The following is a 26,382-nucleotide window of genomic DNA, read 5'->3' as shown; positions in this document are numbered from 1 at the left end:
GTTTAGCGGATTCTAAGCCTCCACAGCTGAGGACTGATACAGTCCAGCTTTTTCTGGAGTACACTCTCAGATCTGTGCCTTTAGTACTTACTGTCTTTGTGACCCGCTTACTGCCTTCAAGCCAACCTATTGAAGCAACACCTGTTGCTTTGTATCTTACAATTAAGGTACAGGTTTGATGACTTATTATTTAGGAAACTATTAGAATTTCATGAATGCTTGGCAGAATTAGATTCAGTCATTCCCAGTGTCTTTTTCCAGTAAGTCCTAGAAAAGCTTATGACTAAATATTCAGATCCCAATGTGCATCTGTATCAGCAAAAGCAGAGAGACATTTAGAAATGTGTTCACTTGTGTAGTAGTGTGTTTTAGAAGGTAGCCCAAAGTGACTTTCCTGATGTGTAAGCCTGTGTTTGAGCTTATAAAGAAAGGAGTAGGCAGGCATGAGTTATTTGGCTCTATATGCTATATCATATGCAATGAGAAAAGTAAATATTATTTAAGCGAAGGCTGATGCTTTCATTTTCATTTTTCTGTGCATGATGGTAATGGCATTTCTCAACCACTAGTTCATTAATATTTTAAGAAGTTTATCCTCAGTATAAGATTTGCTCTTGAACTTAGAAGTCATAGCCCTGTCTTTGAAATGGCTTCTTTATGTTTTAGAAATATTAGTTTCACAAACAGCTGTAGTAAAAAGAAGAAAAATACACTGTAAAAGCTTTTTATTTTTATGAAACAACTTTGATTCTAGTACCTATTAGTTATATTGGGAATATGCTATGTTCAGTTTATCCGTAAAATTAGAGTGGTGTTTTTTTTCAGTTGGAGAATATGAATTCTAAAACTTTCACAGAATTACTTTGGAGGTTCTGAACCCATTTTAATTTAAATTTTAAGATGTATTTTATCTATTAATATGTATTTTAAAATTACATGTGTACTCTAATGTGCTGTCTGCCAGTTGGACATCACCAGAATAAAGTTTCTCCCTCATTTCTGTGTATATATTTATAGTGCTTATGAATGTATTGTTGATTAAAAAAGTGAAGATTACATCTTCTAGTCTGGTCTTTTTTTTTTTTTTTCTTCCTCCGTTAATAGCAAGTGTGTACAGTATTGCAGAACACACTGCAGAACATGAGTCCTGTGCTTAATAAATTCTAGGCAAGTCTCAGATGTTCAGTTGTAATAGTGAGTGGGTGACACGTCATTAAGTGATCCCATTGTAATGCTGGCTTAGTGTACTACCAGTTTCTGTGCTCCTTGCCCCACTTTTCTAATCATATCTACACATTATAAGAATGTACATAGTTTTTAGATATTGAAGGCATTTAACTTTGAAACAATATTTCTGTTATTCTTTCATGCTCTTGTATCGATTTATTTGAATAATATCCTGAGATTAGGGGCAAACTGAAACTGTTACTATTTGTATAAAGCAGTTAAAAAAAAAAAAGGTTCCCTGCAGTAAAATACAGCACAGAAATAAACAAGAAGCTGAGGCTGATATAACTATAATTAAGTAATCTCTAATTTCAATCAAAATTACTTGATTGGTTAAGTCATTTGGCTTTAAATAAGTAATATAAATTTGAATCTGTAAAATTGATTCATGCTATTAAATACTGAAATTACATGTTATATATGTTGAGTTCCATATAAGATTTGTTTGAAAAGTTTCTGCTGTTTCAGTTGAAATCACTAGGTTCCTTAGTGCTAGAGTTCTAAGATATGGAACTCGAGTAAATCTTCATTGTGCTTGTGTACATTTCTGATTTCTTCCATTCTTAAAGTTGATCACATATTCTATATTGCTCTTAGAGTTGAAAGTGACCTTGCCTATTAACCAACCCAACTTCTTACCTAGTCCTGCCCTTATCAGAAGTTGCTCTTTTTGCTTGAAGGTCTCTGTTTGGAGAACATACAACCTATGGACTATTCATTCTGTTGGTAGTAGAGTTCTTTTTTAAGCTGAAAGTTGCCTCTTTGTGATTTATGCCCATCAGCCAAATTCTGCCCGGCAGAGATCAAGTATATAGACAGTCCCCAACTGTCTGATGGTTTGATAGATTTTTTTATTTTAACAGTGATGTGAAAGCAATATGCATTCAGTGGAAATCATTCTCTGAATTTTGATCTTTTCCTAGGCTAGTGGCAGGCAGTGCATACTCTCCCCTGATGCTGAGCACTGGCAGCAGCCACAGGGCTCATTCAGCCACATGATCATGGGTGTAAACAACCGATACAATGATTCTGTACCCACACAGTCATTGTTTTTCATGTTCAGTATGGTATTCAGTAAATTCCATGAGATATCCAGCACTTCATTATAAGATAGGCTTTGTACTAGATGATTTTGCCCAGCTGTAGGCTAATGTAAGTGTTCTGTGCACATTTAAGTTAGGCTCAGCCAAGTGATGATGTTTGGCTATATCAAATGGTTAGCTATATCAAATGCAGTTTTGACTTAGGATTTTTTTTTTTCCTGCAGTTTTTATTTATTTATTTTTGGCTGTGCTGGGTCTTCGTCGCTGTGTGGGCTTTTCTTTAGCTGCAGCAAGTGGGGGCTGCTCTCTAGTTCTGGTGCATGGGCTTCTCATTGCGGTAGCTTCTCTTATTGCGGAGCACAGGCTCTAGGTGTGAAGGCTACAATAGTTGCAACACATGAGCTCAGTAGTTGTGGCTCATGGGCTCCAGAGCAAGTAGCTGTGGTGCACAGGCTTAGCTGCTCTGTGGCAAGTGGGATCTTCCCAGATCAGCTATCGAACCCATGTCTCCTGCATTGGCAGATGGATTCTTTACCACTGAGCCACCAGGGAAGCCTTGGCTTAGGATATTTTTAACCTATGCTGGGTTTATCAGGATGTAACTGCGTCATAAAAATACCTGTATTCCCTCTTCTAGTTGTCAGGCTTGCTTATACTTAAGCTGTCTGCACCAGCCTAAAGAATTCTCTTTCCGTTACCTCATGCAATTAAATTTCCTAACTCCTTATCATTTTAGCATTCCCTTTGGACAGTTAAAGTATTTTTGCTTTGAAAATGTGGTGGTCATGTGTGTGTGTAGAGAGGTGAAGGAAGTACAGCAGAAACATGGGGAAGGCACCGTGATTACTATACCTTAGCTTTCCTTCACTATTTTTTCTAGATGTTAGGAGTACATTGGTGAGACACTGTTATATATGTACATGACTTTTACAGTCAGGTTCCCAAGTCAACATGTCTTTAGCAGATGTAAAAGAGAACAGGAAGACACAATTTCTACTGAAGCCATATAATACCTATAAGACAGAATTTGGCACTCACTTAGTACTTGAAATTTTACATAGTTTTCAGTACACCATGTCTACACTTGTATTCACATATATTATCTTCTTGTTTCCCAAACTTCCTACTGTTTTAGCTTACATCTTCATTTTTCCTCTCTGGGACAATCTATTGTTGAAACAATCTATTTTACCCATTCTCTATATTCCTCTACCCCCTCTGTCTTCTAACTGTAGCTAGAATGATCTTTCTAAACTGCAGAGCTGTCTATGTCACTCTTCTGCTTAAAATCTATTAAAGCTTTTCTTTCTGCTTTTAAAAGGAAGTTCAAACTTTTTAGCAGGAGATAAAAGGGTTTTTATGATCTGCCCATTGCCTGTTTCACTTGTTTTACTTCCTGTCTTGGCCTTATAAGCACTCAGTGCTGAAACATCATTTAAAACTTGTAGACATCTACCTGAAATGCCTGTATCTTCTTTTTAACTGGACAACTTAATACTTGTCCTTCAAGGTAAGTGGTTAGCACTTCTGGAGAGCCTTCCTTGACTGGAATAAAAGTTACTCTTCTGTGCTCCTGTAGCATTCTGTTAATACTTCCTATTCAAACCTGTGTTGTCATTTTTTTTTAGCTTGTTTCTCTCCCCACTAATTAGATTCTGTTAGATTGTAAGATCTTTAAGAAGAGGAACTCTTACTCATCTCAGTTTCTTAAATGTCTGTGACAGAATAGATGTCAGTGAATGTTACTTGAATAAGTAAATGAAAGAATTAAGATATCATTAGATTAAGCTGTAGTGGGAACCATGCCTGGTTCATTTGTATATTTACAGGGCTTTGCTGAGCTTGATGTGAGGCCTGAAGTAGGTGCTTAGTATAGGATAACTGAATAGTATAGAGTTGCCCTGTGCCTTAGCTTATTAATATCCATATGGTGGTAGTGTAAACAGGAAAAAAGCTTTATTTATATACTTAAGAAGAACTTTTTGTTTGTGAAAGGACAGATTTCCCCCTACGATCTTGTTTTCTTTCTCTGTAAAATGAAAGAGTTGACAATCCAATCTCTTAAGGTTTTTTTCATTTCCAGCATCCTACTAGAAGGACCAGCTATAATTCCTGAATCTGGACCATATGAAGTACAATCTAGAATTGTACCATGACTTTTTTTTTTTAAGCTGCTCCATTACACTGTTGAGTCTCATTAAACCTAAGTTATAAAATGATCAAACCCTGTGCATGAAGTGTTGTTGTCACCCCTCCAAAGATTGCTGTTCCTTTGGTTTTCTAGAACTTCAGCATAAGACTTAAAGACATTCTAATGAAATTTTGTCCTATGAGATTTGGTATAGATTTTTGAGATTGCTTAAAAATTTTTTTTAGTACATTTTAAGTACTTTTTAATAATTATTTTATATTTTTGGCTGTGCTGGGTCTTTATTGCTACACATGGGCTTTCTCTAGTTGCGGTGAGCAGGTGCTACTCTTCACTGGGTTATATGGGCTTCTCATTGTGGTGGCTTTTTGTTGCAGAGCACAGGCTGTAGGGCACATGTACTTCAGTGGTTGCAGCACGTGAGCTCAGTAGTTGCAGCTCGTGGGCTCTAGAGCACGGGCTCAGGAACCCTGAACTTGCGGTGAACAGGCTTGGTTGCTCTGTGGCATGCGGTATTTTCCCAAATGAGATATTGAACCCATGTCCCCTGCATTGGCAGGTGAATTCTTATCCACTCTACCCCCAGGGAAGTCCAAGATTGCTTTGAATTTTGATTCTTTCTTTATGACTAGGCTGTGCAGCATCCACTTGTATTTTTTTTTTTATAGTCAGAATTACTGAGTGATTTTTTTTTTTTTTGTTTATTTTTATTAGTTGGAGGCTAATTACTTTACAATATTGTAATGGTTTTTGTCATGTCATACATTGACATGAATCAGCCATGGTCCACTTGTATTATCTAACATTTTATTAGGGGCTTCCCTGATGGCTCAGATGGTAAAAAAAATCTGCCTGCAATGCTGGAGACCCAGGTTCGATCCCTAGGTTGGGAAGATCTCCTGGAGAAGGAAATGGCAACCCACACCAGTGTTCTTGCCTGGAAAATTCCATGGACAGAGGAGCCTGGCAAGCTACAGTTCATGGGGCCACAAAGGGTCAGACATATAATAGATATGCAGATATTTAAACAAATGGTCAAATACCTAATATATCTTTGCTGAAATAACTAAAGCATTAGGTGTTGTAATCAAGATGTAGTCTTTCTCTTTTTCTTTCCTTAGTTATTTTTTTCTAGGTTGTGTATTGTGTGGGAAGACCAGTGAACTTGGAGTCAGAAGATCTGGGTTCTAAATCCTGGCTTTTGTGCTTATTACTACTATGTGATATTAGACAGTCACTTAATTCCTCTGGACTTCAGATCTCTAATTAGCATGAGAAGAAAAAAGACTGAAGTCTCCAGTGTTCTGCAATTCTGACAGCGCAATTATCTGGGCCACACGTGGATATAGTATGGAATTGTTATTGAGAACTTGTTGAGAGTCTGGGGTTAAACTGCCTGTATTTTCCTCCTGTCTCTGCCCTGCTGGCAGAGTGACAGTAATCTATATGGGCCTTTATTTCCTCGTTTGTTAAATGGGGTTTATAATACTTCATGGTTGCTTTGAGTTAGTTCTTAGAATATATTCTACATGTGGTAAGGACTGTATAATTGTTTGCTGTCATTATTTTTTTTTTTTTTTGCTGTCATTATTATACTTAAAAAACCAAAAGATATCAGTGAAGACATTGCACTTTCATGTAGACTCCTGGGACAAAATATAAATGTTTGTTTTTACAGTTGGGAATTTAAAAATATGGTAGACGCCAATGTGGAAATGTATAAAAAGTTAGTGATATGTTATGAATCATTGTCACACACATTAGAAGGAAAGACTATGTCTGCTTTATTATCCTCAATAGTGGGTGATTTTCATGTTTTGGGAAATAAATGAATAGCTTCAGTTTTCTGTGCTAGTAAGAAAGCCAGTAGCTGTAAATTCTCAGATAACTTCTAGCCATGGAAATATTGGCTTGAATCTATCTCTTCCTTCCATTCAGCATTTTAATGAATCTGCAGGGAGCAGCCAGATTCACCTTTTCCTGCCTCTCACATCTGGTGAACTATGAAATGACTAAACATTGGGCTAAAAAGGAATGAGAATGACCTGGGTAATCACAGACTGGCTGATTTTCTCCGGTAATTAAGAGCTGACTGTCTCCGTCAGGGTCCTGTCTTTCCTGTCAGCAGTGGCTTCCGTTTTGAGGGTCAGAATCTCCTAGGATCCTAAAGGGAAGGCCTATCTCCTGGTGGCTAGACTGACTTTGTCCCCACAGCTTTCTCTTACTTTCCTCAGTCTCTAGTACCTTCAAGGGAAATAAGCTCTGCCTAGATCCTAGGGGAGTGAGAAAAAGGCAGGCTTTGGTTCACCTTCCCAAGAGAATTGTTGGGATTAAATGAAATGATATTTGTTTGAAGTTTTTAGCACATTGCATGTGAACTAACAGTTATAGTAGATGCTCAGTTAATTTTAGCTTGGATTATTGAGTGCCTTCTAAATGTGTTAGAGACTGGGATATGAAAACTAAAGACAGCCCCTGCACTGAAGGAATTTAAATCTTTTAAAGGAAAAGGTTACTAAATATGAATCAGGAAATCTTTGTTCCCCTTTTGTCTCTCTTCCCTATTTCTTATGCTTTTCTTTTCCTAGGACAAGGTAAATTCTAAGAGAACCCTTCCTCCAAGACTAAGAAGACTCTAATAAGAGGAACGAACTGAGCAGAATTGTCACAGGTGGTTGGGGTGACTAGGAGCTTAGTCAAGGTGGGATAAAGTCAGCTGTGAGTCCTGTTATTAGTAAGTAGTAACAGGATTATTGCTGTTGGCAGGTGAGAGGGATGCCCTGCAGAGGGTAAGGAAGCTGTCAGGGAACTGAGGCAGGTCACAGGGCTTGTTTATCCTGAGTGACCTGCTTGGTAAACTTGTTTACTTTTTATTTCCCACTTGCAGTTTCTCAGGCTAACTTCTGGAAACTTGCTTTTCTGGGTGCTGGCCCTCCCTCCCTGTCTTCAGGAACAGGATTGGAAGTAGCATTAGCCTGAAGAAGTTATATTTAGGGAGCTAGAGCACAGGGCCAGCGATTAGGCCCTTATCTGCAGTGGGGCCTTCTGAGTGGTGTGGGGACAGGATCAGAGCGTCTGTCCTGACAGCAACAGAGGCTCGGCTTTTTCTGCCTCCTGGTTGGGTCAGAATTGTGAAGAAGCAGCGATGGGCCGGGCCATCTGAATGAAAAAGCCCTTCATTGTATTCCTTCAACATTCCAGTGTCTGGCACAATTAGCCAAGACTCGGAAAACAAGTTGGACAAACAAGCAAGCAGCGTTCCTCTGAAGGATAAAGGCTTCCTGGCACGGCTGAGTCAAGTGCGTTGACTGCAGAGACAAATGGGAGGGTCTGGGAAGAGGTAGGGGACTTTGGGGTGACATTCCTGGATGGAGGAGGGGAAAGAACGGAGCGGCAAGACAACAGTACTTTTGACGCTGATGAGATCTGCTATACTAGGTCTACCTAGAGGCTGGCTGGGGCCAGGCTCACTCTGTAAAGTAGGTGGAATCACTGGGGAGAGACTTGACTCTGGGCAGCTGTAAGTTGGGACATGAAGGTCCCTTCAGAATCTAGGAATCGGTTGGCAGCGACCAGTGTATAGACTTGCTTCGTACTGCGGGAGAGTGGGAGAGACCATCGTTTTCAGTCGTTTAACACTGTATTTAGACATTTGGCCTGAGAAGAGTCAAGCCCTAGGGACAGGCTGGGCTCTGGGTACTGTGTGCTTCACTTGGCAGTAAGCCATTTTACCTCCCCAGCCCTCCTGCAACTGTCTCAGATTCATGGGTCATAAGCTTCTATTCTGAAAGAGGAGAGTAACTCAGAGACTGGCTTCTGCCTAACCAGGCTTACTTCAGTTACTAATGCGGCTGGACTTCTGCACTCGAAGTGCCCACCTCGCCTGCTGCCGTTGGTCTGCCAACACTGAGCTGGTGCCGCTTTTGAATAGGATGCCTTTTGCATGAAGACCTGGACCCAGTTTGGAAGTGCCCCAGGGAGGAGCTTCCTCTCTGACCTCAAGGGGAGGGAGGAGGTCAGTAGGAAGTGGTGGGTGGAGCCACTTCTCCGAACTTCTGCTGTCTCTCTTCATTGCACGGCCCTTTGGCTGCCTGTCTATGTTCACTTCGCAGCCTTTTTTAAGGAGCTGCAGGGGGTACACAGGCCCCTAGCTGGAGGTTCTTTGGGACACCTTCCTTCTAGGCAGGGTCAGCAGACGCTGGCGACATGTGGCCCAGTTACCAAGATGCGCAGGAGTTCAGCACCCAGCTGGTTGGCCGCATGTGCTGTATGGGTCAGTATGTGAAGTTTCTTTATTCCTTGCCTGGGCCTGAGGGTCCCAGATAGTCTTTACTCTCACTGACTCACAGGAACGCACGGACTCAGAAGCCTTGGAGGCATTTACAGCCTTTGAGCTTGTTAAAACGTGCAGTGGGAGAGACCATTGGTCCCCGACTTCCTGGGGAACTTCTTAAAGTTGTAGTGACTGGCAGTTAAGAGCCTAAGCTTTGGGTGTGGGACTTTTTTTTTTTATAGAGAGTGAATTCATGCTCACGCTTCTGTCTGAATCAGGAAACTACTTTTAAGTTATGTTCTGAAAGTCCAGGGCATATTTTTAGGAGAAGTTGGTTGGTTACAGAGTCTACCTCGGAGCAGACAGGATTGTGGGAAGAGGGGAGGGTGGAGTCATGGCCCAGGTTTTCCTCTTTGGGGCTGGTTGCTAATTCTCGTGCACTTACTTACTCTCTTGCTAGCTGTGAGGAGGGAAAAAGACTTGAAGGTGTTCTGGGGATGGGGACCTCGAGAAGATTTGGAGGCTAGGAGGAGTCTTGTTGCTTAGATCTCTTGATAAAGGAGAGGAGTTTGTTTAAATGATATTCTATGACCTTGAGCAAGTGGCCTAGCCTTTTTGGCCATAGGTTTTCTTGGCTTCCAAACTGTAGGGTGTACAGACTGGTGTTGGAGGCATCGTCATCAATTCCCAGTAAAATGGATAAGATAAGGAAAATATAGTGTGTGCTTTTCATAACTTACTTAAAGAACTGTTCTTTATTCTGAAATTGCCGTTTCTACATTTTTGATGTTAAAATGTCCATTATTTTATGAAAGAATTATTGTCAGGTGGTAGTTTGTGTTTAGATGACTTTCTTTAGGAAAATAAAAAGTTGACAACTTTATGTTAGGTTTTCTGATTTATTTTGGAACATTTACGCATTTACTGTGAAATCTAAGTTTAGGAACTACTGGATTGATACTACTACTAATGTCTTTTGGTTTTGTACTCTTAGTCTCTAAAGCAAAACAAAACTGTGACCCAAATGAGCAAATTTTTCACTAAATTTGAGATTGCTGGTTGTTTGATCAAGAGGAGATCTCAGAAAGGGAGTAGAATCAGGGTTCTGATCCTGTCTCTTGACTGATAGACCAGTACTGCCAAATTTTTAAGTACTTTGTCAGAAATAAAGTTGGTACTATAATAATGGTTGCGGCACAAGGAGTAGCAGTTTTATTCAGTTATTGCCGTGGAGTCTAGCTTTTTATCTTTTGTATCACTGAGATTGCCTCTGAGATCTAGAGGAAAGGCTCTTGTACATCTGAAAATGCTTAGTGATATGAGGGCCTCTTTTCTGTAATCAACAGAAAAATATAAGGAAGACTAGAATCTTCATTGAAATTTTCAGGGCAAAAGCATTGTTTTCCCAGTTCATCCTCCTCCGTTTAATCCCTGGGCGGCATTGTGACGTAACAGTTAAGAAAATGGACTTTGGCCTTATTGTCTGCATGGGGCTCCTACTCTGCCACTTCACAGCTGTTTGAGAACTGGAAAGCTGCGTTCCTTTCTCTGCCTCAGCTTCCTCATTTACTAAAAGGAGATTAAAATAGGCCCTAACTCATACAGTCATTATGAAGAGTATATGTTAGGGCACCAAGCCGAGTGCAGGTGCCTCTGCTGATTTTGATATGGTTGGTTTACAGACTGGTACTGGGAAACCATTGACCTAGTCCAGACTTCTCACTTTATAGATGAAACTCGGGCTCACAGAGGGGAGATGAGTATCCTGTAAAGTAAACCATGGAGTGGCAGCTGGGAAATCCAAGTTATAGACCTGATTCTGCCCCTCTGTAACCTTATCTAAATTCTTAAACTTGGGCTTCAATTTATTCATCTTTAAGATGATTTTTTGAGGATTGTTAACCCTTGTATTTCTTCATTTATTTATTTATGGATGCGCTGGATCTTCGCTGCTGCGAATGGGCTTTCTCAAGTTGCAGTGAGCGGGGGCTACTCTCTAGTTGCGGTACTTGGGCTGCTCATTGTGGTGACTTGTCTTGTTGTAGAGCACAGGCTCTAAAGCATGCGGGCTTGGTTGCCCGTGGAATGTGGAATCTTTCTGAACCAGGGATCAAACCCACGTCCCCCGAATTGGTAGGTGGATTCCTAACCACTGGACCACCAAGGAAGTCCAAACCCTGTATCTCTTTGTAACTGTGAAGTATTTTATTTTTTCTGAGTGTGGTGTTCCATTAAAGACTTTAGAAGCTATTATGTTTTTCTTATTCTTCCCTTCTCCTTTTAAGCCTTTCCTTTCATCTCTGTGACTCTTCTTTTGCACCAGGCTTAGCCCTGGCTTGTTTCTTTACCTAACTTTTGCCTTTCTGCCTTGTTCTCTCTGATTACCAGTAGAGCGGAGAATTATCAGTAACAAAGTTCAGATTTTCCTAAGAAACAATATGAAAATTTTAATTTTGCCCTGAAGTCTCTAATTATCACTTCCCTAAATTCCCAAGTCTCAGTCCTCATTGAGACATTCTGAGTCTTCACCAACCTTTGGTGACCGATACCTTTCATGCATCCCCATTGTAGTTATAGTTTGCACCTCTCCTCTTCCCTTCATTATATAGGACTGTGTTGTGTTGCCTTCTAATAATTTCACAGTGGTGTTAGAGTTTGGTAGTTAAAAGTCCATGGAAGACTTGGATTTGAATTTCACTTCTACCATGTGACATCAGGCAAATTTTTATTAAGTGTCCTTGAACCTCAATTTGAACTATGAAATGAAAATAAATAATGTGTGCTTGATAGAATTTTTTTCCATTTATTTTTATTAGTTGGAGGCTAATTACTTTACAATATTGTAGTGGTTTTTGCCATACATTGACATGAATTAGCCATGGATTTACTGCTTGATAGAATTGTGAAGATTAAGTCAAATATTAAATGAGACAGGCCTTGCACAGTGCTTGACACAGAATAGACACAATAAATATCCAAGTCATTCTTACCTCCCAAAGTTGACTTGCATACTTCTAGGGAAAGGAATCATTATATAATGCTGGTGCCATTCTGTATTACTGCTAAGCACATTTTAATCGCTTGATCTTCATTTTAGCCCATTTTCTTTGAGTTTACGTTAAGTGGTGTGAAGTTTCCTCTGTCCAGATGTGGCAGGAAGAATTTAGAGAAGCTGTGACTGTGGAAAGGGCATCCAAATGGAGAGCTCTGCTCCCTGCTATAAAGTCTTTTAATTATCGTTTGAGAATATGTCTTAATCTGATCATAAAGTATCCATATAGATATGACGGCACATAGTGGGCTCTCACATAGTATATATTGTTAAATGAATGAGTATTCTCAAGTGCTTACTGTTGTCCTACATGTTGGCTATTTAAAGAAATTTTAAAACATAATTCTTGACTCCAAAGAGCTAAAGTTCAGATAGAGAAATGGAATTTGCATGTAAAGATGGCTAGCAGTAGATTTTATACGCTCAGTGCCAAGTAAATTAAATAAACACAGGCATCCAGAGGTGGCTGGGATAGCCAGAAAGATTTAAAGGAAGAAGTGAGACTTCAGCCTCCTTGTAAGGAGGCTCTAAATTAGATAAACCAAAAAGAGGAGGGTAGATATTCCAGTAGGGGGAAATGGGTGAACAAAGGCAAGAATGTGCAAGGTATGTTTGTAAACTGAGATCAGAATGGTTGCAGTGGAGAGTCTAAAGATAAAGTTGGAAGAGTAGATAGATTGTAAATTCCTTCAGGTCAGTGACCTTGTCTTATCTTTATTTCTCCCAATCACCTAACACATAGTAAGTAAAAACTGGAATTGAATTTCAGAGGGGTATAATGGACAACAGAAACAAAAGACGTAGACTTGAGCCTCTGGTCTTCTGAGAGCACCTAAAGGATTTTAAATAGAGGAGTAATATGAGCAAAGTGGTGATTTAGGAAAACTTGAAATAGCCTAGCTGTTCTACTTGCTGCCGCCTCAGCTATCAACTGTTAGCATCAAATCTGTATCCTTAGTTCTGCGTGCTCTTCTGAACTCTAGATCTAAGCTTCCAACTGTCTGTGAGAAGGGTCTGCTGACACCTCATTGTGTTTCTTCTCTTTTGTTGTTGTTCAGTTAGTTGCTCAGTTGTGTCTGAATCTTTGTGACCCCATGGACTGCAGCACGCCAGGCCTGTCCTCCACCATCTTCTGGAGCTTGCTCAGACTCGTGTCCTTCGAGTCAGTGATGCCATCCTACCATCTTGTCCTCTGTCATCCCCTTTTCCTCCTGCCCTCAATCTTTCCCAGCAACAGCGTCTTTTCGAATGAGTCAGCTCTTTGCATCAGGTGGCCAAAGTATTGGAGCTTTAGTTTCAGCATCAGTCCTTCCAATGAATATTTAGGACTGATTTCCTTTAGGATTGACTGTCTAAGGGACTCTCAAGAGCAACACCACAGTTCAAAAGAATGATTCTTCGGTGTTCAGCTTTCTTTATGGTCCAACTCTCACATCCATACATGACTACTGGAAAAACCATACTTTTGACTATACGGACCTTTGTTGGCAAAGTAATGTCTCTGCTTTTTAATATGCTGTCTAGGTTTGTCATAGCTTTTCTTCCAAGGAGCAAGCGTCTCTTAATTTCATAGCTGCAGTCACCATCTGCAGTGATTTTGGAGCCCAAGAAAATAAACTGTCACTTTTTTCCATTGTTTGCCCATCTATTTGCCATGGAGTGATGGGACTAGATGCCATGATCTTAGTTTTTGAATGTTGAGTTTTAAGCCAGCTTTTTCACTCTCTTTCACCTTCATCAAGAGGCTCTTTAGTTCCTCTTTACTTCCTACCGTAAGGGTGATATCATCTGCATATCTGAGGTTATTGATATTTCTCCTGGCAATCTTGATTCCTACTTGTGCTTCATCCAGTCTGGTGTTTTTCATGATGTACTCTGCATATAAGTTAAATAAGCAGGGTGACAATATACAGCCTGAATGTACTCCTCTCCTAATTTGGAACCAGTCCGTTGTTGCATGTCCAGTTCTAACTGTTGCTTCTTGGTCTGCATACAGGTTTTGCCGGACGCAGGTAAGGTAGTCTGGTATTCTCATCTCTCTAAGAATTTTCAACAGTTACCCAACCCAATCTGTGCCTTCTGTTTTCCTTATCTCCAGGTACCACTCCTCCCAGTTGCTGTGACTAGACACTTTAGGATTATGTTCCACTCTCCCTTTCTTTAGCTAGTCAGTAGTTAAAGGCTGTGGTTTCTTCCTCTGCATTGTTGTGGGGATCTGCCTGCCTTTTCGTGTTCCCACTGCCTCAGCACTGTTCACGCTGTTGGCTCCTTTCTTGGTCTGTCTCACACAGTAGGTCTCTAGTTGCTTCTGCCTGTTAGTGTTTCTCTGCTGCAGTCTGGTCTTCAGTCCAGTGCCAGGCTAATCTTTCCAGAACACTCTGGTTCAGGAAATTTCAGTGGCATCCTTTATCTACTGAATTAAGTATTAACAGTGCTCCTTATTCCAGCTCTGGAGTGATGTGATCTCAGGTCACCTTATTAGTTTCCTTGGTATGTAGCCACACCATGCCCTCCAGCATATCCTGTGTACTCACTCATCTCCGAGTCACTGCTCATGCTTATTCTTTGGAATTCCTTAACCTCTGTTTGGGCTGCCAAAATCATACTTGTCATCCCAGGTTCACTTCAAATACCACGCCTCTCATGAACTCTTCTCCTACCTTTCTGTCAGAATTAATCAACTCTGTTTATCAGGATGATTTTGTGCAGCTTGTATCTGGTGTACTATTTGCTTGGTGTTATTGTTAATTATTTATTTGTTAATATATATTGGTCTTGGCCACTAGGTTGGACCTCATGTGGTCAGGGAGCAGACTGATCCCAGCTTTCTACATATTTATTTCCCTTTTTGTCGGCACACGTGTCTCAGTTTTAGATTTCCAGGTGGTTGGTGCTTCTTGGGCTTCTTGAACCACTAGAAATTTTTCTGTGGCCCTCGGGAAAATAAGCAGAGGCTTTTCTCTCATTTGCTTTTTTCATGATTCATGATGCACTGGGGCTATGTTGTGGGCTATGTTGAAACAGAACACAGAACTTCGTGCCTCAAATGCAGGCTTTTGTTTCTGACCACAGACCTATCCTCAAGTTGTTCTGAGTACAACAGGACAGATGGATAAGCAAACTATGATACCTTGTAATACGCATAAGAGGGAGATTACCTCAACTCGTGTGTGTGAGGGATGGAGGAGGTGATAGCTGAGTTGAATGCCAAAGAATGAATAGTTGGGGAAGCAGAGCTGTCTTCCACACAGAGAGAACAGTAATTGCAAAGCCTGGAGGGTATAAGAGCACACGCCTCATTTGGGGACAGTTGTACATTCACAACAAAGGTCTGTCTCGTCAAGGCTATGGTTTTTCCAGTGGTCATGTTTGGATGTGAAAGTTAGACTATAAAGAAAGCTGAGCACTAAGAATTGATGCTTTTGAAGTGTTGTGTTGGAGAAGACTCTTTAGAGTCCCTTGGGCTGCAAGGAGATCCAACCAGTCCATCCTAAAGGAGATTAGTCCCGAGTGTTCATTGGAAGGACTGATGTTGAAGCTGAAACTCCAATACTTTGGCCACCTGATGTGAAGAGCTGACTCATTTGAAAAACCCTGTTGCTGGGAAAGATTGAGGGCAGGAGGAGAAGGGGACGACAGAGGATGAGATGGTTGGATGGCATCACCGACTCAATGGACATGAGTTTGAGTAAACTCCGGGAGTTGGTGATGGACAGGGAGGCCTGGCGTGCGGCAGTCCATGGGGTCGCAAAGAGCTGGACACGACTGAGCGACTGAACTGAACTGTACATTCACCAAAGCTGGAAATTAGAGCTTTTATGAAAGTTTGGACAGGGAAAAGTGGCTATATTATAAGAGGTCTTAGATCTCAAGCTAAAAAGTTTAAATGTTATCCTGAATGCAGGTTATCAGGCTTTAGAATCCAGTAGAGCTGGGTTCAGACTTACCTTGTGATCTTGGGCAAGCCTCTGTGGGCTTTATCTTTCCAGTAAAATAATGCCTTTCAGGGTTGTTGAAGGTTCCCTGGTGGCCCAGAGGTTAAAGCATCTATCTGCAATGCAGGAGACCCAGGTTTGATCCCTGGGTGGGAAGATACCCTGGAGAAGGAAATGGCAACCCACTCCAGTATTCTCGCCTGGAGATTCATGGGCGGAGGAGCCTGGTGGGCTGCAGTCCATGGGGTCGCAGAGTTGGACATGGCCGAGCAACGTCACTTTCACTTTCACAGGGTTGTTGAGTACTGGGAACAATAAATGTAAGGTACTTGACATTTAAGTAGATTGTCCATAAATGTTAGCTGTTATAAGGATAAGGAGTCACTGAAGGATTTTAATGTGACAGTAAGAAGATCATTCTTGTGAAAAAGATTGCTGGCAGCCTTGAGGAGGAGCTGTCTTAGCCCGTTTGTTATTGAGTTACTAAGTCGTGCCCGACTCTTTCTACCCCTTGGACTGTATGGCCTGCCAGGCTCCTCTGTCCATGGGATTCTCCAGGTAAGAATACTGGAGTAGGTTGCCATTTCCTTCTCCAGGGGCTCTTCCTGATCCAGGGATCAAACAGATTTGGTACCGCTGAGCTACCTTTGGGCTGCTGTAACAAAACTCTAGACTCAGTGGCTGAAACAGCAGACATTGATTCCTCACTGTTCTGGAAGTGGGTCAGCCCGTGGTCGAGGCACCTACTGACTCGGTGTCTTGTAAGGACCTCTTCCTGGTTCCTAGACAGCTGCTGTCCTCTCACTGCACCTTCATGATGGAGAGGGTGCGAAAAACCTCTGGGGTCCCTTTTGTCGGACACTTAATTCCATCTATGAGAGCTCCACCCTGCTGACCTAGTCACTTCCCCAAGGCTTCACCTTCTAATTCTGTCACATCACATTGGGAATATGATCTCAGGGTATGAATTTTAGGAGGGCATAGACATTCAAACCACAACAGATGGATTACATATAGCAGGGAAACCTGTTAGAAGCAGGGATAGAGATAAGAGTTCAGTTTTAGGCAAGTTGAGCTTGAAATGAGCATGAAAGTTTTAGGAGTCAGTTGGACATATGAGAATGGTATTTAGGATAAAGTACTGAGCTGAAGATAATGAATTTGGGAATTGTCAGTGTATAGGTTACAGTTGAAACTATGGGTAGAGCAAATCATTTTGGGAGAATGTAGAGAACAACTCTTATTTATTTTTTTTGGAAAGTCTATAGGTTTTTTGTTTTGTTTCGTTTTTTCATCCTATAATGTACGCAACACCAGAAATTTTGCCTGCAATTTTAGGTGGCTTATGGTCCCACCCCCTCCAAACCCACTTATGGACCTTTAGGCCCATGGATATCTTAAGAAGCTGTAATACGAAATGAAAAGGAAAGAGGGCTAAGGATGAGTAAACATTTAAGGGGTGAGCAAAAGAGGAGTAATCAAAGGGGAAGGATGGAAACCAGGGCAGAATGGAGTCTCAGATACAAGAGGGAGAGGGGGTTTAAAAGGTAAAAGAAAGGTCAGCATTGTCTTCTGGGTTGGCAGGTAGGTGACTGTGGGCAGAGCAGTTTCCATGAATTTGTGAGGCTGGAAGCCAGGTCATGTGGTGAAGCAGGGCGATGAGAAAGTAGAAATGGTGAGCATTGTCTTCACACTTGTTCATGTAGCCGAGGGGAAAGGAGAGGAGTTGGTAAAGGTATACAAGCTAGGCAGGGATGGTTGGAATAAGCTTCTCAAGGAGAAGGGAAGATGTAGGATCCACATTTCAGGGGGACGGACTTGCCTAGGTAGCAAGGAGGGACTCTGCCAGTGACACTAAAATTAAGAAAGTTAGGGTAGGTATTGGTAGCTTGGTATCTTAATAAAGTTGGACTGGAGTATTAAACCTTTCTAATTGAGGAACCCTCGCATGACTAGTTGGTGCCTCGATAAGTTCAATCTAAGAATTTCCCAGGAGACTGTTGGGTTCTTCGTTGTCAGTTCATAGCCTTTGGTGGAGCTGAGTTTACGAGAAGCTTTTAAAAGTAACGTCACCTTTGCTCTGATTGACTGTTATCTTCTCACATAAACATATCTTCTTAAACTTTTATCTCCAGTGTTAGGTAGAAAGATTTTTGCTGGGCCTGGAATTAAATGAAGGATTTATGTGTGGGGAATCAAACCTAAAACTTAGTAGAAAATTTTGAAGTCTGAGCTGTTTGGAGTGTTCTGAAGGTCTACGTAATCAAGTTGTTGTTTGACTTCCCTAATGAATTTCTGTGCTGAAATATTAAGATCTTAAATTCCAGGCACTGCGGTATTGGTGTCCTCTTATCCTAATGCTTAAGTCGGGAGATAATGTTCATGTAATTTATTGGTCTGCAACATAGTATCCTAAAAAAGGATCCTCCAGCTTTGGGGCAAGGTTGTTATATAAAACCTTTTTCTGTGGAACTTATAGCTCAGCTCTAAGCAGGCTAACTGGTCTTGGGAAGGACTTGTAATCATGTTGCTTTTAGAATTTATATTCAGAATAAGTACTTGGACCTCTTCACTCTGAAGTGAAAGTCAGGTTTCTAGCTATTCGAAGCATGACTGATGTGAGGCCATCCACTTTCCCTAGTGCCTTGTCCCCATGGGAGGACTTGGTAGGTGAACAGCATAACTGTGGATAGTAAAATTTAAAAGACTCAATTGTGTTAATAGCATCTTCATGTCTAAAAGATATGAGACAGTGGACAGGACTCTTACAGGTGACTTGATTTTGATATCATTCTGTGTGTTTCTTTAGCCAGTCTTCTAATCATCTGTTGGCCAATCAAGAAAGTTTATTTCTTGTAAGGGTCTAGGGAATTCCCTGGCGGTCTAGTCATTAGGGCTTGGCACTGGAAGTGCCACTGCTAGGGCCCAAGTCAGTGACGTAAGATCATGCAAACTGCGTGGTATAGCCAAAATGAAAAAAAAAGACCCCAATCCAACATGCAAAAACTCCAGTATCCCAGTCAGTATCACCTGTTTGCAGGGACATGCAAACATAATGGAAAACAGTGTTAAAGCTGACTAAAAGTTCTGCATTTTCACCAATGCCAGGTCCACTCTGCCTTGCTCTACTGATTAGCTTTATAACCAATAATAGTCTGTCTGTAATATTACAGAGTTATCACTCTGAAGGCACAAGTTTTCTTTACAGAATTTCTTTTATTATAAAAATAATACTTGTTTGCTGTAATAGGTTAAACACTACATAGATGGAAAAGAAAAAGTTAATAAATTTCCTTTTAAACTTGAGAATATTTTAAAGAGGTGGAATTCATGTGATTTCTTTTTAGTTCATGGCCTCGTATCCTTTAGACCTGGAGGTGTGATTAACACAATTGTGTCTTCTTTATTTTCTACCCATAGTTATTCTGTTCACCTCCCAAGCCTTCCCATGGGGATAGTGCACTAGGGAAACCAGATGGTTTCTCATCAGTCATGATTCCAGTAGCTAAAACGCTGACTCTCAATTCAGATAAGTGGAAGGATTTATTTTAGGTCTTATTATATAGAGCTTTAGATGTTAGTAGCTATGGTAGATGTAAAAAAAGTAAAGCATGATGTCTTTCCTCAGGGAATTAATGATCTCATTGATGAGTAACAATAAGTTTATTTGAAGTTTAGAATTTATATAATTATATAAGTACAGATTGAGTGACTAGCATAGTAAATACCATAAAAATTTGGAGAACAAAGAGACTATTGAGATGTGAGATTGTCAGGAAAGGCTGCCAGACTAATGTTTCTCAAACACCAATCTCACCATGTCATTCTCCTGTTTAAAATCTTTTAATATGTTCTCTTATCTTCCCTTACCAGTTTCTTGGTGATAAAGTTTGGACTCCTTAGCTTGTCATGAAAGGCCATGATGTGACTCATGTCATTCTATCCAGTTTTAAACGTCACTACCACCTAATACACATCCTGTCTTTCAGCCGCCGTTAATTCTGTGCAGTTGTCTGAACATGCGCTCCTTCATATCTCCGTTACTTTGCACCAGGTGGAACTTCTTGTAGCCTTGTACCTTCCCTTCTCTTTCTGACTAGCTTGTAACTCATTTTTTAAGGTTTAATAGAGTCACCCAGGGGAGAAGGCAATGGCACCCCACTCCAGTATTCTTGCCTGGAAAATCCCATGGACGGAGGAGCCTAGTGGGCTGCCGTCTATGAGGTCGCACAGAGTCGGACACGGCTGAAGCGACTTAGCAGCAGCGGCAGCAGCAGAGGCACCCGTCTAGAAGCGTTCACCAGCCTCCTGCGTGTCCCTCCTGTGCTCAGAGAGGCTTGACTCCTTCTCTCATATTCTTGAGTGTTCTGTGCTCACCTCTGTTACAGCCTCGTTGAAGTCATTTCTTCTTTCTGCCAGACTGTCATCTCTGTTAAAGGTAGGGACTGTGACTTTGTATAACACAGGCTATTCCAAACAGCTAGCTCCTTACTAAGACCTGTTCAAAGAATAAATGAGTAAATGAATGAACTGGATTTTAAATAGCATTTGGAGAAGTGGAGAGGAAGAAAGTAGCTTGCTGTGAAAAGAATGTAAATGTCAGTGATTTAGATGAGATTATAACTGCAAGCTAACTCTGACACAAGCTTGGAAAGGATTATGAAGAGGTCAGGTAACTGAATCAGCATCTGAAAAGATCAAATGATCAAAATATGTTGGAATGATAGTGGTCAAATCTGATAAAAATTATGACTTAAATACTTGCAGGACTCTATGAAGGGAAAATTAGATTAGACTTTAAAAAAGTTTCAACAGTTCCAAATGAGTGCCAATAGGTAGAATTTATAAGGATGCAGATTATGACACTTTATGGAATTTTAAATTAGTATATGTTTCTTATGAAGAATTCTCTATTAAGTTTTAAGCTTCAGTAATATTGTAGATGTATGCAAGATTTGGACAGACCTTTCAACTCTGAACATAATGATTGTTGTTGAGGAGATTTGCAAATCAGCAAGGAATTAGACAAATGCATTCTAATTCCTAACTGCCATGGTCTATAGTAGGAAAAGATCACTGCTTCCTACAAGCAAAGCCAGAAAGGAGGTGAGGGTAATGTTAGAGACAGATGAAGGAGAACTTACTGGATGGCTGTCGATTCAGAGACTGGAAAGGAGGAGGTGAGGGTAAGGTTAGAGACAGATGAAGGAGAACTTACTGGATGGCTGTCGATTCAGAGACTGGAAAGGAAGAGGTGAGGGTAAGGTTAGAGACAGATGAAGGAGAACTTACTGGATGGCTATCGACTCAGAGAAGTAAAAAGATAGGGCACCCACCTGGAAGTGGTGGACCAGTGCTTGTGTGGCTTTTACTTGGGTGTCAGTAAGAAGGGAATAACTGGGTAGTAGGGAAAGAAAACCTAACTGAAATTTGTGTGAGTTACTAGTGAGTCAGATTTACATAATTCTGCTACTTTCTTCTGAAATTTCTCTTAGTTGGAGAAGAAATGGAGGAGTGGTCAGCTCAGCTTGGGGATTGTCCTAGTGAAAGTAGTAGTAGATTAGGGAGGTGAGAGTCCCTGGGGTGCTCGTGACAAACAGCTTTTACTTGCTTAATCATGTTGTCTGGCACAGACTGGGATAATCTTAGATGTTCTTAATAAACAGGATAAAATAAGAAGGGAGTGATTGAAAGTTGAAAGTGATGAGGAAATATGAAGGATTGATAAAGATGACTGCTGAGTAGCTATGTTTGGAGAAGGAATGAGGCCTGGGAAGTGGCATGGTGGCAGCTGGCTGTGGCTTGGAGATGAAGGTCAGTGGGGCCAAGCAGGCTCACATGCATTGTCCACACATATGTTGAAATAGTTTGAGGATGACATCAGAGAACACCCACTGAACCAAGTTGTTGGGAGAGGTTAAGGTAGATTTGCCACGTGGAGGGGTGCACGCAGCAGGGAATGGTCGATGATAGCAGGGATGATTTGAACAGGATGATATAGTGGAGGGAAAAGGCTTCAAATAAATAGAAGAGGAACGCACCTGATGGATCAGTGGTCTGGAGGTGGCAGTTGTGGGAGAAAGTGAGTCCTCCTCATGATCAGGCCTCTGTGATTGTCAAGTGTTGACAGTCATGTTTCTGTTGAAGAGGTGAACAAAGTCAGAATGAAGCAGAATTTGCCTAAGAAAAATGGGGGTGTAAGACTTGGAGAAGGGAGGGAGGGGAGGAGAGATGTGCAGGGGGCCTAGTGGGCATCTTTGAGAGTTCGGTTGGCAAGGCTGGGGAGGAAGCTGGAGTGAGGGAGCCCTAGGGGAGGAGGGGAGGGAGGAGAGCATTGATCAAGAGGACCAGTGTGTGGGGAGTGAGATGTAACCTCGGGACTTCCCGAGGGCCAGGACCACTCTGCCCCTCCTGTTGGGGGTTTTCACAGCTTCGGATTTTTGGAGCTTGCTGGGGGTGCGGTGGGGGTGCAGGGAATCACTGTCCTCCCTGGAGAATTAGGATGGGAAGGAGACTTTGCGGTGACATGATTCTTGAGGCATGTGATTCTGTCTAATGTGTAAAGTGACAGAAGAGGAAATCCAGAGAGACTGAACCTTCCCAACAACAAGGCGCTGTCTCTCAGGCTGAGGAAACCGTCTCCACTGTCCTGGAGAAGCTGGGTGTGGGCAAGGCTGGGGACCATGTCGCCGGGTAGCGCTGAGCCAGTGCCTTCTCCTTGTTTTCTCACAGATGAACGGGACCGAGTGCAGAAGAAGACGTTCACCAAGTGGGTCAACAAGCACCTGATGAAGGTAGGACCCCTCATGGACCCTCAGATCCCCCTGATCTGAATGTGTCAGTCCCTCCTCTCAGACAGTTCATCTTGCTGGCCACATGGTCCAGTTGATGGGGATACATGATTTTCTTAAAAATACATCTAACATAGTCCTAATAGTGTGGAAACTTTCATGGATGAGTTTCTTGGTGAAGACAGTAACTCCTCCATTACCTAAGAAGGCTGAGGTTGAGGATACCATGGGGTGATTCCTGAGTTTCCAAGAATGCTTTGTGTCAAACTTTACATACTATTTTATAAGCCCCTATTTTGTTTTAAAAATTTTAGTCTAATTACTGTGTAAAGATGGGGCAGAGGGAATCTTGTTTTCTCAAGGTGTACAAGTCTTGAATGATCAGTTTAGTGAATTTTTAGTATGTATATACACTCCCATGCAGTTTAAAATACAGAGCAAAATGGCTAGGGTTGGATGTAGATCTTATCATTATTTATAAAAAGAGAAAAACCCAAGGCAGAGGCATATTATTTACCTAAGGATAAACAGTATGACTAATATGACTGTCAGATTTGAATACAAAGTTTTTAAGTTATAGTAATTACTCAACTCAGATAATTTTGAGTCTAATAATTCTAATAATTGCTGCTCTGAGAAAGATCACCAGGGACCTCTTCATTGCTGTTTCCAGTGGTTTTATCTTTCTCTCATTTGATTTCTTTGTAGCATTTGATAGTATTGACTAACTCACTGCTTCTTTAAAGCCCTCTCATGTTGCCTTCCAGGACACTGCTTTTTCCTGAGTTACCTCTCACCTCCATGAATGCCTTTCTCTTGCCTCTTTCACTGGCTTCTCATCCTCTGTGCGAGTCCTTCATGTTGACGTCCCCTAACCTTGACCATTTTCTTGTTTTGTTCTCTGTATTCTTGGCAGTCTGATCTGTGTTAACCCCGGGGATCATTCTGTTTGCATAGAACGCAAGGGATCACACAGAGAAAAGGATGGGGTGATCTCCAGAGTCTGGTGCCTGGATGCATCTGAGCTTTATGAAAACTATGTCCACTAGGCAGCTGCTCTCTCCTCTGTTCAGGAGCTCTTTGTTTTTCATTTTTCTTTCTCTCTGTGTGTCTTCTACATTCAGTTCTCTGCACTCCTTGCTTTTGCTTTTGTGTGATCCATGGTGGTTGTCCCTCAAATGGTGGTGTAAACCCCTGCAGCCACATGATTCTAAAGACACAAGCACGAACAATCTGGGTGGCTGGGGTTTTCTTCTCCTCTGTGGGTCAGGGGTCTGTCGATGTAGTTCAGTGAACTATGGCCTGGGAGATGGTTACATAAATCAGACATAGCTCCTTAGGTCACTTCTTTAACTGCAGGTAAGGTCGGTTTTCAAACTCTTAATACAAGATTTAAATCAGGAGGTAACGATAGAGCCTTTCTCTGTGTTCTTTCCTAAACCAAAGAGCCACATCTCAATAGTGTCCTTGACACAGTCATCTGGATGTTACCCAGACATATCCTATATTCAGTACATCCCGAAGTGCTCAGTATTTTCATTCATGTACCTAGCTGTCCAAGTTAGAAACCTGGAATCATACTATATTTAGTCCTGCCCATCATCTCTCCCTGTCACCAACTCTAATCAATCATTTTCAACTCAGAAAGATGCTTGCATCTGATTTCTCTTCTCTGCCCTATTCCAGGGCCTCTTCTCTTGATTTGGCCACTATACTAGTTTCCTAATAAAGTTTCCTGTAAGAACAAGTGTGATGATAATGGTCGTAATTTATTGAGTGCTTACTGTAAATCATACTTTCTGTACTAAGCCCTTTTACATCGATCATCTCCTTCAGTGACCTTATACTATAGATCCTGTTAATAGTCCCATTTTATCAATGAGGTTTAGAGAGGTTAAACAGCCTGTTCAAGGTCACAGCACTAGAAAGAAGTAGAACTAAAACACTAGAACTCGGGCAGCCTAAAGTCCAGCCCCTACTTCACCTCTGCAGTACTGTCTCCGGTCTGCCTACCCTTCTGGGCTCAGTGTCGCGTTCCCCGTGGACCTTAAGCTCTTGCTGAACTGTTTGTCACGCTCTGTGCCTCTGTATCTTTGCTCCGGGGCGCCCTCTGCTTCTTGCCCAAGTCTGTCCTGCCCGGACCCCGCCCCCGTCCCTCCCCTTGGTGAATATCTCCCCGACTCGCCCTCGTGGAAGGACGCCCTTTCCTGGGCGTCTTCCCCGCGCCCCTCACATGCTCCTGTTACAGCAGCCGCAGCAGTTCTCGTTCTGCCAGACTGTAATTTGAAGGTTGTGTCTTATTTTTTCAGTCAGGACAAAGAAGGAAGGGAGAGAGAGGGAGGAAAAACCTGCTGTTTTCCTCTAATTTCTTCAGCATTTACCAGTTGCCTCTCATTTGGTGACGAATAACTCTGTCAGGGTGCAGAGCCCTTCACAGCCTGTTTCCAGCCAGGCACTCTCCCCTGTGTAGCCTGCGCTGCAGCCACAGGAAACCGCTCACCGCTTTCTAAACACGGTATACTTTCACACCTCTTTGCTTATTCATTTCTCTCTCCCTTGAAGGCATATCTTGAGCTCTGCTGCCTGGCCATCATCCACTTACTCTTCAAGGCCCAGGTCCAGTATCCCCTTCCTGAGACTGACCTCCATCCCTGTGACTAAATTAATTGCAGCTCCATCTCTGTTCCACACCACTTTGAAGAGATGGGTGTGTGCATTCACACAGTGGTGTCCCCTGCTCCTCGAGGGCTAGGACTTGCTGTGCTGCTGTCTCATCCAAGTCCTGCACCAGGAGCATGAGAGGTATTCAGTAAGGATTTGTTCCCTTGAGTGAATAACAGTTCAGTAGTCCTTTTAGCTTACAAAGCATATTCTAATCTGACTTGATCCTTACAGTAACCCTGAAGGAGGTAAAGATATTTTATCCTTTCAATTTAACAGCTGAGGAAGTTGAGAATTAGAAGGATGAAGTGACTTTTCCAAGATCATACAGCTAGTGAAGGGTGGAGCTAAAGACCAATCACGCATCTTCTGACCAAAATAACTTGTTGTTTCTATTCAGTATGCCCCTATCTTGCTCTGTTTTCATACCTCATCTCTTAAGATTTGGAGAAACTGAATTGTTCCTTCTTCAGGTTTGTCCCCCTAAACTTTGTAGGTCTTTACAAATGCTCTGGCTCCCCGCTCTTCACTTGTAGCTGATGTTGCCTGTTGGGCCTCTGCCTCAGTGCTGTGTGATGACAGGAGGCTCAGGCGGGGAGAAACAAGACAAACACACATGGCATTGTTAGCAGTTGGAGGCCAGCCAGAGCTTTACTTAAATCCCTGGCTGTTTTTCATCTCTTCCTATTCCCCCAGCCTTACAGTTCCAGTGGCATTTTTTCACCTTGGGGTATTTCACAGAGGTTCACTGCTCATCAGAATAATTGTTCCATGCTGGCTGTCTTTGAACTTTGGGCTGAGAATTAGGGATCAGAATCTATTTTCTGTAGCTCAAGCATCCTTTGCCTTGCTCCCCAAGTGCACGTGAACCACATTAGTGTTGCCAGTAGCAGGTAGACTGACGTAAGATCAAAGCAACCAAGCCCTCAAGTTCTAGATTTGGTTAACCTAATCTCTTGGATTCCCGAATATCTCTTGAGGAAACAGTTTGTTATTGAATAAGCTGATTCATTCCTCTTTATTAGCTGAGAACATTGTTGGTCCAGTCTTAAGAGAGATTTAAGAATGTAAGCACCTGAAATATACATACAGATCACCTAAGGCAGAATGCAAGTCCTACAGATCGAAGAGTTCTCCTCCTACACCAGAACTATCAAAAAGAAAGATCTAGAATTTTCAGTGAGGTTTTTATTTGCATTATCCCTGATGTTTCTCTGGGTCCTGGCAGCTTATAAAGTATAGACATATCTC

At 41.7% G+C, this 26,382-nt stretch overlaps 1 protein-coding gene across 14 annotated transcripts in view; it reads left to right on the top strand.

Moving 5' to 3' along the window:
* The window catches only part of MACF1 (microtubule actin crosslinking factor 1), a 339,001-nt gene that overhangs the window by 106,230 nt on the left and 206,389 nt on the right, over positions 1-26,382 (top strand). For 13 of the 14 annotated variants that reach the window (XM_043878610.1, XM_043878618.1, XM_043878625.1 and 10 more), the window contains one exon: positions 22,412-22,473. In XM_043878610.1, coding sequence (XP_043734545.1) covers positions 22,412-22,473 — 62 coding nt within the window. Of the gene's footprint in view, positions 1-8,514; positions 8,693-22,411; positions 22,474-26,382 lie in introns of those variants that run through there. The other variant, XM_043878613.1, reaches the window with a different exon arrangement.

This window comes from Cervus elaphus, chromosome 20 (assembly GCF_910594005.1).
Source record: "Cervus elaphus chromosome 20, mCerEla1.1, whole genome shotgun sequence".
Lineage (NCBI taxonomy): Eukaryota > Metazoa > Chordata > Mammalia > Artiodactyla > Cervidae > Cervus > Cervus elaphus.
Note: the sequence above shows the minus strand (reverse complement) of the source record. Positions and strands in the feature narration are given on the sequence as shown.